The sequence below is a fragment of the Protomyctophum bolini genome (assembly GCF_963924005.1).
Source record: "Protomyctophum bolini genome assembly, chromosome: 24".
NCBI lineage: Eukaryota > Metazoa > Chordata > Actinopteri > Myctophiformes > Myctophidae > Protomyctophum > Protomyctophum bolini.
In genome coordinates, this window is record NC_137885.1 from 10,164,643 (window position 1) to 10,176,978 (window position 12,336).

General features: G+C 45.4%; 1 protein-coding gene across 1 annotated transcript in view; it reads left to right on the forward strand.

The window, feature by feature from the left end:
• Nucleotides 1–2,930: 2,930 nt before the first annotated feature.
• The window catches only part of zeb2b (zinc finger E-box binding homeobox 2b), a gene marked incomplete at its 3' end in the record, with an annotated part of 105,443 nt that continues 96,037 nt past the window's right edge, over nt 2,931–12,336 (forward strand). The window contains 2 exon segments of the mRNA XM_080758516.1: nt 2,931–3,042; nt 4,846–5,110. Of these exon segments, the coding sequence (XP_080614642.1) occupies nt 5,023–5,110 (88 nt within the window). The 5' untranslated portion in view covers nt 2,931–3,042; nt 4,846–5,022.

Here is a 12,336-nt window from a genome sequence, read left to right on the forward strand (position 1 = left end):
TATAATACAAGCTTATAGATGTGACATTTTTGGCGCGGGTGCGAGACGCCGTTCTCGAGTGTATAAATCAGATGTTAGCCTTCAATTAAATCAACAACACTTCCATTAAACAGAGGGTCCCCTATAGGTCGCTCCCAGGCTGGTAATCCAGTTTCACGCCGTGTGTGTGTGTGTGTGTGGGGCTCTGCCGCCCCCCACTCAATGCACGACATGCACGCACACACACACCTGTGTGTGTGTGCGTGTGTGCAACTGCATGCGTGCGTGCATGCACCGACCCAAGATCTGTGCAGTGTGCATGGCTGCGTGCACGCATATACGCTTGTGTTAGTCAAGCCTGCTTGCTTCGTTTACATGCAGGGGCCGTGCGAGTGAATTAGGCATGACAATAATTCAGTCAGAGAGAGAGAGAGAGAGAGGGGGGGGGGGGGGGGGGGCAGGGGGGCGTGTATCATGTTTTCTCGCCCTCTCTTGCCCCCTCCCTCCTTCTTTGTTGTCCAATGAAAAGGGGGAAAGTAGGAGGAAATGAGCGCTGCAGTGCTAAACAGAATGTAGGCTTACAGTTGTAGGCTTTACCCATGAGCACTATATGACCCAGCGTATAACCATATAAATATACACATACGACCCAGCACTATGACCCAGTGTATATGGCCATGCAAACATATACGTACCTCACCCGGCATGCAGGTTCTCCTGTCTGGGCCAGCCAACACTGCAACACACAAGATAGAATCAAGAAAAACAGCAAGACAAACAAACAAACAAAAAAACAGCAGGGAAAAAAGTAGATTCAAAAATAGAAAATGACTATATAGTTATGAAAGCACATCTTTTTTAAATAGCAGTATAATTGTCCTTTAATTTGAATTTTAAATTGTTCAAAATAAATATAATAACCTATATGATTACAAAACAAATTATAAACCAGAACAAACATGATACATTCCCTTAAATAGTTGTATTCCACCAGGCTATTGTCCAGCAGTCCTCCTCACCAGTTGAGCGGTTTGGTTCATATCATATCTGATGGTGTTTTGGGTGGGGAGCGGTTGATTGATGGTTTAATTAGGGAAACAGTGGATGGGCTGCGAGAAGACAGGACAGCAAAAATCATATTTTATTTACATAAACCAATCACAGCGCTCCAAAGGTGGAGCTATAACCCCACCACCATCTCTCTCTCTCTCGCTCTCTCTCTCTCTCTCTCTCTCTCTCGCTCTCTCTCTCTCTCTCTATCTCTCTCTCTCTCTCTCTCTCTCTCTCTCTCTCTCTCTCTCTCTCTCTCTCTGGCCGTCGCGCTATAGAGGAATGCCAGCGGAACTCGGGAGAATGAAAGGTTAAATTATATACGCCTTTTTTGTAGGACTGATGAACAATAATTGTGAGAATGAGGCTATTTACGTCAATGAGCATATACCGAACATATAATATATATATATATAAAACAATGTATTTATTTCTATTTATTTTTCTTTTTTTGATCACCATGCAGCAAAAACAAAGCCATACCACCATACCTGTAATTAATCCACCTGTGCACGCAGCTTACCTGAGCGCGCACCTCCCTGCCTTGTCTCGCGTTCCGCTGCAGGTCCGCCCGTCGCGCCGAGACACGGAGCATTACGCACGGACGAGGGACCTATTATACCGGCGACATCACACAGCTCCCTATGTTAAAAACACACACAAATAGGCCAAAAATATACATTTATATCAGACAATATAGAGAAACGAATATCATCTCTCCCCTTTTCACTATAGGCTATTTCTCTTTCAACCATATATATCCCCACGACATGAAAATATAAGATAAAATTATAATAATTCTTACATTCTCGGCGGGGTGTGTGTGTGTGTTAATTCACGGCGGCACCGACGCCCCGTCCAAGTTCTTTACTCCGTCCCGACACCCTTCTCATGTCAGCCCGTGCGTGGTCCGGCTCCTGCATGCGACATAGATATAGTTCACTATATACACTGCATGCCTTCAAAAGACAAACTGAGACACGGTGAGAAAATACGTGTGTGTGTGTGTGTGTGTGTGTGTGTGTGTGTGTGTGTGTGTGTGTGTGTGTGTGAGAGAGACTGTGTGTGTGTGTGTGTGAGAGAAATGGAACGAGGGAAAGGGGCGCAGAGAGAGAAAGAGAGAGAACTTCACGTCGCACCCCGAGAAGATGCTCTCTCTCTCTCTCTCTCTCTCTCTCTCTCTCTCTCTCTCCCCTCCCTCCATACCCTCTCCTTAAATTATATCCCCGCCCGCGTAGATAGGTGGCGTGTGTTTTCCAGAGTTGTTGTAACAGAGAGAGAGAGAGAGAGAGGAACCTGTCATTATAGGACGGACACACACACACACACACACACACACACACACACACACACACACACACATGTACACACACACATGAGGAGGAGGGGGGGGTGGGTGAAAGGCGGGTACACAAGCCCATCGCGTCAGTCCCTCTGGTCCCCACCGCAGGTCTGGGTTCCTGCATGTGGAGTGCCTGTAAAGACATCAGTTGTAACCTGCAGCAGCCCGAGCCAGGAATAACGGTGCTTTCTCTATACATCCCTCCCTCACTCCCTCCTACTCCTCATCCTCCGCCTCTATCCATCCATCCTTCATCCATCCATCCATCCATCCCCACACACATACACACACACATATACACACACACACACACACACACACACACACACACACGCACATACACACGTATAGCCTCCTCTACACTCCTGTATTTCTAAAGGCTCTATTATTATCGCCACCGGTGCGCACGCACGCACGCCCGCACGGGGGGGAGAGAGAGAGAGAGAAAGAAAAAAAAGAGAGAGGAGAAGGGAAGGAAGGAACGACCCCGCGCTGTTTTCTCTCGCGCTGGGTTTCTTCTTGCGTTGTATCTGTGATACCTTTATACTGCCCGGCCGACCGACGAACAAGCTCCATAGTGTCACCTATACCTATATACGCACCTAGCCTATACCGCGACTCCTCCTGCAGCGACCCCGAGATATTTAAAGACGTTCAGACATTAAACAAAGGTACGTGGTGGTTTTTTTGTTTGTTTTCCTAATAATAACAACCCTCCGTTCAATCTTTTATTTGCTTTTTTCCCCACCCCCTCAATTTTACCGTTATTTTTATTTCTTTTTTGACTGGTTTTCCACGGATATTCGCCTGCGATCATCCTCCTCCACACTGCATCCAAACGCTGGAGTTTTCCTTTAACTTTCCTCTCTCCTCTACCTGTGCGCGCACGGCACAGGTGCACTCTGTATAGGTAGGCATAGGTGCGTCTGTTTTCTTTTTATTTAACCCTTTATACGCGCAACGGAGCGCGTTTTTTATTTTTATATTATTATAGCCTATAGACTCCCGACCCGACCCGGCGTGGTTTTAAAAGCGACTTGAGAGAGAGGACAGAATGGACATTTATTTTTTTGCGTTGTTTATTTTTTCTTTCCTCCCACGCCGTCCGTTCTCGCTGTGGGAAAGAAGAGGAGAAAACACCGTGTTCCTTTTTTAATTTTCTCTTCTCTTCTCTTCTCTTCTCTTCTCTTCTCTTCTCTTCTCTTCTCTTCTCTTCTCTTCTCTTCCTCGGAGACAAGAGCATAGCCCATTTTCTTTTTTGGGGGCTCGTATTTATAACACGGACGGTGTTGGTGCTTCAGAGCGTTTTGTCCGAGTATTAAAAAAAGCGTCCAGTACGTGTTTCACTGATCACACTAAAGGGCTATTTTACGCAGATATGATGAGTGAGTGAGGCTGGCTCAGGCTGGCTGGCAGCCGGGCGAAGTGCTGGATTTAAAACCGTTATCCCTTTTGTCTAATAAGCGCCATTCAATGCGTGCGTCCAAACCGTTTATAGCCCATGTTTTCTGCGTCTCCATTGCTCACTATAGGATTATCCGACGACAATTTGGAAAATAATTACCGCTTTGTTATATTTTGTTTTCCATAATAGTTTTTTTTTAAAGACTCGGCTTTTGTGTTCGTGCACATATAATTAGGCTATGGAAAACTGAAGTTGTTTCTTTTATCTATTTTTTGTTTTATTTACAACTTTGCAAAAAGGAATAAGTTGGTTAAATCCACTTTTAACCCAAGACGGGTTAAAAGTGGATTAAGTATAAGTATAAGTTTGGCATGCCAAACTGGAAAACCGGGCTATACTTGAGCAACGGTAATACAGGACAAAATAAAATGAATTAATTATGTCATGTTCCATATAAAAACAATAAACCGCGATTATACTTAAGTGGAAGTGGAATTTAGGCCATACATTTTGGTTTAATTTCGCATTAAATAACATTCGTTTTTGTTTGTTTTCTATTATAGCCTAATCACTGTGTCACACGTGCGGTGTGTTTCCACTGATAGGCCTGTGAGAATACACACAATCAGAATAAACATATTAAGATTTGAATGAGTTCTGGAAGATCATTGCACATGCACTATAACCGTTTTGCCACTAAAAGAGACACTATAGGCGAGTTAAAATGATAAAGATTGACTGACTCTCTCTCTCCATGTAACTTATACATTGACGCTCTGTCTTTAAACTTTATGTATCTGTCAAGAGAGTGCTCCAGTTGGCTCCGCGTTCCGTGTGTGTGTGTGTGTGTGTTAGGCGCGCGTGCGCGCGCCTCCTGTTGAGTTGTATTATTCGCTCTTTTGCCCTTTTCTTGCATAGCACATTTCGCCAGACATGTTCCCAACAAGAACGACCCCGATTCATCCCGTTGTGTCGCTTTTCTCTCTTCCTGTGTGTGTGTGTGTGTGTGTGTGTGTGTGTGTGTGTGTGTGTGTGTGTGTGTGTGTGTGTGTGTGTGTCTGTCGTTTAGATTCTGGGAGCACTGGGGCTGTCGTGTCGCCTCGCTGGGCTGGCTGGGAAAGAGGGAGAGAAGAGAAGCAAGGATTTTGTTTTTTGGGAGGGGAGCTTTCCTCCATGCGCACTGGTCGCCCGTCCTGAGTCCTGACCACCGCCTGCACGCATTTACAATAACGCCAAACTCCCCAGCATGAGGCACGACTCGGAGATGATGATGATGGCGGATGGCCCGCGATGTAAGCGGAGAAAACAGGCCAACCCGCGACGGAAACAGCACGGTAAGTCCACTCACAACAAACGCATGCACTCACTGACAGAAGACAACAACTTATTAAGGGACGGGGAAACGCATGGTGGGACTGGGGAGAGTCCCCAATGCGACCCGAAACAGGACCCGGCGGTGTGTTCTGTGTTGTGGACTCCCACAGACCCCCCCCACCCACGTCTTGTCGCGTTGACTGTTGCACCAGCAGCGACAGTCGGGAGATAATTCCCTTATTTCTCCCCATGCTGCTTGCTTGTGTTTTGGACACTTGGCGTTCATGATGGACGGAGCCTCTTTCGGAGCTCTAGTTGTAGGGCGTGCGTGGGTGGGTGGGTGCGTGTGTTGCAGAGAGAGAGAGAGAGAGAGAGAGAGAGAGAGAGAGAGAGAGAGCACACGCACGCGCGTGCGCCCTCTCTCTCCAGAAAGAACTGGGGGTGAATGGGTGTAATTTGCCTCGGAATTGTGCGAACGCACAGAAGCCTCATGTGAGAAATGAGAATATAATATAGAATAATAGGCTATAGAGAGGCGATCAAGTTTGTGTGGGTGCGTGCGTGCGCGCGTGCGTGTGTGTGTGTGCCTTATTCATGTGTGGATATGGAACCAACTGCTTTCGTGTTGGTTTTGACGTTGCTCTGTCTGATTGTCTGCATGTATATACGCTCTTGGAAGAATCATGTCTGAAGTCTGAACTTGGATAAAGTTGGCTGCATGCGCCGTTGTTGCTTGAATAACGGATTCCATAACGGACTGCTGTTCGTTCATTCACACTGTTGTTTAGCCTATGGTTGTGTAGCCTGCATATACAGGAGACTGCTGCAGGTGTTGTCTGTTTGAAATCGCACGCACGAAGTTCATTTGTAACACGTATACTTTTTAATTAATCCAGTATTGAATTGTTGTGTCCTCTCTCTCTCTCTCTCGCTCTGTCTATCGATGCATCCAATAGCCTAGCCTATAATACTGTCCCGCCTATAGTTCGTTTCTATTGTATAGCTTATTCAAACAATTCACAAGAGAGTTTGTCCATGCACGCGCATATAGCCTATAAACCGTATGCGCTGTTTTTGTACATTAATATCAACAAGTTTATTAGGTGACGTCGTAAATAAATAACGACGGCGGACCGTTAAACGGAGGACATCAATTGGGGTCTGAACTCTCTCTCTCTCTCTCTCTCTCTCTCTCTCTCTCTCTCTCTCTCCACTAGTCATGCCCTCAAGAGGCGCATCTGCCACCATGACATTTCATGGACCCTGTTATGTGCGCGCGCGCGTAAATAACGCACACTTTACTGGCCTATACAAATGTGCCGTTTCTTTTACTTGTCTAAACGAGTATCCCGTTTGCTGCACGCACGCGCGCGCGCACACACACACACACACACACACACACACACACACACACACACACACACACACACGCACACACGCACACACACGCAACCGTTTTAAAATCCCATCCCCTCATAGCTTATTTTCTGGATCAAATTTCATTTATTGATTGGGAACAGGATCGATGGCTGCAAAGCATTTTGTTCTCCCCACTAAATAACAGTATGCGGAGCCGCATGGGCCATTTCCTTTTTGTGATGATGAGTAAAATAAAAATAAGAATGTAGTAATGCTCATATTAATAACGATTGTATTTGTAATGATAGCATGGCCATGTGTATTTACTGTTTATTGATTGTCACCTGTTTGGGAGAGAGAGATAGAGAGAGAGAGAGAGAGAGAGAGAGAGAGAGAGAGAGATGAACACATATAGGTTTATGTTTTAACTTTTAACCCCCATCACCATGAGTAAAATTAATGTTTATTCACGAAGCAAAGACTTTCGCAACTTTGTGTGTGTGTGTGTGTGTGTGTGTGTTGTGCGTTTGCATGCATGTGTATATTCTCCAAATAAAATTAAAGACATACTTATGATCTTTAATTAAATGTTTGTAACATGAGCATATGCAGTATAGCAGACATGCACGTCACTCCTTTAAAAAAAAAAAGAAATAGAAAAACAATATTTTTTTTCTTCCCACCTAAACGCACCCCCACCCCCTCGCCACTCCTCCGACCCCCCTAGACACCCCCCTAGGGAGGTACAGTCACCCCTCCTCCATCTAGCCCCCCTCCTCTGCCCCCCTCTCTCCCTCCCTCCCCTGCATGGAACTGGAGCGATAGCCGGTCAGGAGTGTGTGTGTGTGTGTGTGTGTGTGTGTCTGTGTGTGTGCGCGTGCGTACGTACTTCAGCGTGCGCTTGCGTTTGTATATGACAGACAACATACTATACAGATATTGGGGAGACACAAGGACTTAGCCTCCCACACACACGCACGCACACACACACACACACACACACACACACACACACACACACACACACACACACACACACACACACACGCACGCTCGCGCACACGGCCGTCACCACCACCAGCTATATAGCTATGAAAATGTGGAATAAACAAATATAGATTCGAACCCCCCTAACCACATGTAGCTGTGAAATACGCAGGGTTTGGTCAGAGGAAAAGACTCATTAGCATAGCTAATTGTACAATTACACACACAAACGTCACATATTAACAAATACAGCTCGTCGGGTTGAGTGACTCCGCAAGCTGTGTGTGTGTGTGTGTGTGGACCGCATGGGAGAATGGATTCTGCATAGTTTATTTTGTTTAATTTCCACGACGGTCCCGGTTTTGAAAGAGGCAGCAGCGGTCTTAAAAAAAAACCCCAGAGTGCTACATTTTCACCTCCTATATATATATATATATATTATTATTTTTTTGTGTGCGTTTGTAATTTAACAAATGGCATCTCTGTGTCCCTCTGTGTTCCAGAACTATATACATGTATTTGTCATGAATTAGAAGATTATTATTTTTATTGTCTCTCCTCATTGGTCTCAGTTATAACCATTTGTAAAATGAAATGAATCTCAGGTATTCAAAATGACAAATTAGCTTTGTTGAATTGATAAATCAATTAATTATCTATTTTGTTTTGGTACTATTCCAGGACTTCACCACACAATCAGTAATCCCTACAGTTACTGGAAGTATCAATCTCATGATATTCTGCAGTTAGAATCCTCCCAGGTTATAGTTCATCTGTCAGAGTGTAAAAGATAAAAGATAGGCCCTCATAGGGGTTTCATTTATCATGGGTCAGAGGTCAACTTTGCACTGAGGATTTTAGGGTCCATCGTCGTCATCCAGTGGTTCTCAAAGTGGGGCCCGGCGCGACCTCTAGGGGGTCCTTCAGGGTCCCTAATCTAGGTTTTAGAGGTGCTGTTTTTTCCCCCTTTTGTTTCAAATGATCTTGAAAACACTTGAAAGGTGTGGAATATTGTTTTGGAAACATTTTAACAATGCTATAGTCTTTTATGGGGGTCCCCTGTCACAACATATCTTCAGATTGTCCTCGGTTTCTCGGTCCTTGATATTAAAATGTTTGCGAAACCACTTTTCTAGAGAATCGCCTATAAATTCCATGAGATGATGCCTGGATCTCTTTACAAAGACACACAGTTATTTTTCTCTTCTCTTCTCTTCTCTTCTCTTCTCTTCTCTTCTCTTCTCTTCTCTTCTCTTCTCTTCTCTTCTCTTCTCTTCTCTTCTCTTCTCTTCTCTCTCTCTTCTCTTCTCTTCTCTTCTCTTCTCTTCTCTTCTCTTCCCCTTCGCTGTGCGAGTGCGCCAAAGAAAAAGAAAGAAAGGAAAAAAAGATCTTGATCCTTTCCTCCCTGGTGTGAAACCTGATCTCTTTAGCGTGTGTGTGTGTGTGTGTGCATGTGTGCTTGTGTGTGTGCTTGTGTGTGTGTGTGCGTGTGTGTGTGTGTGTGTGCGCGGCCCTCGCCAGGTGTTGCTTGTTACACCCAGCTGTGATTAACCCCCCCCCCCCCCCCCCACCCCCCTCTATAAGCGTTCAGTGTTGCACCTGTTCGCATTGTATGACTGCTCAACCAGTGTCCTCGTCACCGACACACTCGCTGGCTCGCCGTTGTTATTTCTTCATTCTCTGTGTGTAATTATACGCACACTGTTAGCCACGGTCGATAACCCCCCCTCCTCCTCCCCCTTATCATTATTATCATTATTATTTTTTACTTGCATATAAAAAAAATAGCTGCGCTCTATTCTTCTTTACCAGGCCAGTGTCCAACAAACACAGACATTGATTTTGTTTTGAACCCATTTTAGACCCGAGGCCGATTCTTAAAAAAAAAAAAAAAAAAAAGCCTTCTAAAACCTAACCTAAGTTATGTGAAAACCTTCAGATTCGTATTATGATAAAATAAATAATAAATATTATGTTGCTACATGTATAGGCATATACGTAGCAACAGCTAATGAGACACAGAGGTTTAGAAGCTTGTCAATGGGATTTTAGTGTTTGCATATGGACAAAGTTCGTTCACATACACCAAAAAGCTGGACATAGGAGGGGCTATAGCTCCCCCTCAAACATCTGACTATCTCTCTCTCTCTCTCTCTCTCTCTCTCTGCATGGCGGCTACAGAGACACCCATCGGGGGTATGTGTGGGGGGCTCCGGGGGGCACGGCTCCCGTGTGGGAACGTGGAGAAACTGGGAGGCTGAGACCCCCCGCCCCCCCAATCCCCCTCCCTCTGTCTCTGTCTCTATCTCTCTCTCCATCTCTCTCTCTCTCACGCACGCACACACACACACACACACACACACACACACACACACACACACAAAGACTATTGACGGGCATAAACATGGAAATGAAAAGACATTACCGCTGACAATCGATTGTCCGTGAGCAAGCCCCCGCAAAACGCCGACGTGACTACCCACCCCACCCCCGCCCCGCCAAGCCAAAAGACACACACACACACACACACACACACACACACACACACACACACACACATAATGGGACCCCCCCGCCCCAGCCTTTGGGAAGACGAGAAATTTGGTGAAAGCAAGCAGGACGGGGGCTGGGGGGGAGTAAAGAGGAGAAGAAGAAGGAGGAGGAGGAGGAGAGAGCGTTAGAGTATTAGTGCTCGGGGGTTCCTAAATAATAGCAGAGAAGAAGAAGTATCTTGGAGGAATCCTTGCTTGGACGCGTGCGCGCGCGTGTGTGTGTGTGTGTGTGTGTGTGTGTGTGTGTGTGTGTGTGTGTGTGCGCGTGGCCCCCGAGACGATAACAGAAGAAGATGTTGTTTCTGTTGATAAGCACTTCTTCTATAGCTGCTCTCCTTTTCTTCTATACTGTATAGTTGTATTATGTAATCTCCGTATTTTCCCTTGGGTTATATATGACCCTGCCCGCCGTATATATACTGTCAGAATGGCATGGTTTGAAACAACAATAACCATGTGAGACGGGCCTTCATAGACGCGGAGCAACGGCGACGCACATACACAAACTGAGAATGTCAGGCTTATACTATGTTTAGAAGTGGGTGATTTTAGTTTAATTTTGTGTGTGTGTGTGTGTGTGTGTGTGTGTGCGCGCGCGTGTGCATGTGTGTGTGTGTGCGTGTGTACAAGTTTCTGCGCTGCGGCCATGCTTCGAAGCGTGTACTGTAGATTTTATTGTAGCGTGATCAAGTAGGCCATTCATTTACGACAACAACTACGGTATGTAACCGTGCATGTATAGTGTATACGCGTAGCATATAGAATGGCATCAGGTTATGTACGTTAGGTGCAAGAAGTGGCAAAGCATCGGCGACTATACACACACACATAGCAAGGAAAAGTATAGCAACGCAACAAATTGATACAAAATCTATACTATTATGATCAAACCTTTTTCGGGCGTTTTTTTAAAGACCCATTTAGACCTGCCGTAACCTATATGTTGTATACGTCAGTGTCTATTTGACACCATGGTGACGTACGATGATGAGAGCGCCCCTCACTTCTCATGCACGGGTGTGATTGTTTTTGTTCATTTTTCAAAAAAATTAAAACGACAATAAGCATTATTCATACATTTTAACTTTTTGTCTGCAATTAGATGCCCAAAATATAAAGGCCAGAATGAACACATATACATGGTTGCAGAAAGGATACAAGTGCCTGAAAGTGTTGCATATAAAGACAGACTAATCTACTATAAGAATATCCAGAGAGGTAGAGAATCAGACCTAGATTTTTAGATTAAAGTGCTATAAAGCTGTGTGTGTGTGTGTGTGTGTGTGTGGGGAGGGGAGGGGGGGATTGCCTTACCCCAAATGACATACCCCTGGAGAGAGAGAGACAGAGAGAGAGAGAGAGAGAGAGAGAGGGGCGAGGGAAGGAATTGGGATTTAAAAGACGTGTTTTGCGGCGCATTCGCGGCGGTGTGGAGGGTAACACGGGATTATTTTGTCTAAGCGAGTGAAATAATTGCTGCACATATTTACCAGCGGGCCGAGACGCGACAGCGGGTGGTCTGCGCGCGCGCACACGTGTGTGTGTGTGTGTGTGTGTTTGTGTGTGTGTGTGTGTGTGTGTGTGTGTGTACGTGTGTACACTATAGTATCTAGGTTGAGTGAACCTCCCTCAGTACTTTATTGTTTTTTTTTTAACCCATTCTGAACGGGAACCCATCTTGGTGTCAGCATCATGTTATGCTTTAGCTATTTAAAAATAGCAGATCTACAAGCTCATAGCGCGCCACCGAGTGGCGCGCTACGAGCTTGTAGGTCTGCTATTTTTGAAAAATCGAAGAGCAACTGACATTTTTAGAATCTGATCTCAGGTCAGAATGGGTTCATCAGATCAGTGTGTGTCCTAGTGGAAACCTCGTACGAATCTGATCTCAGGTCAGAATGGGTTAAATATGATGTGCACCTCATGGCCGGATGGATCCAATACAAACATTTCCAATCATCGTGTCGTGTCAAATAATCCGCTCGTATACCAGAGGCTTCCCGTCGTTCAACACAGCCCATATAATAAGGATGCAAATTTATATTTTCCCTGTAAAACCGCACGCACGCACGCGTGCACACACACACACACACAAAATCTCTCTCTCTCTCGGTTTCTCTCTCACACTCACGGACGCGACACCTCGGCAGGCCCAGTCCTTTTTTTTTTTTTCCAAAACTCAATTGTCACATTTGTCTCACTGATATGTCTCTCTCTCTCTCTCCCTCTCTCTCTCTCTCTCTCTCTCTCTCTCTCACACACACTCATCGTCATCAAGCTAAATATATCCGTCCGCTATGATGAGAAGTGTGTAGCTGAGCAGATAGAGGCTAACTGCTTGAATGGAA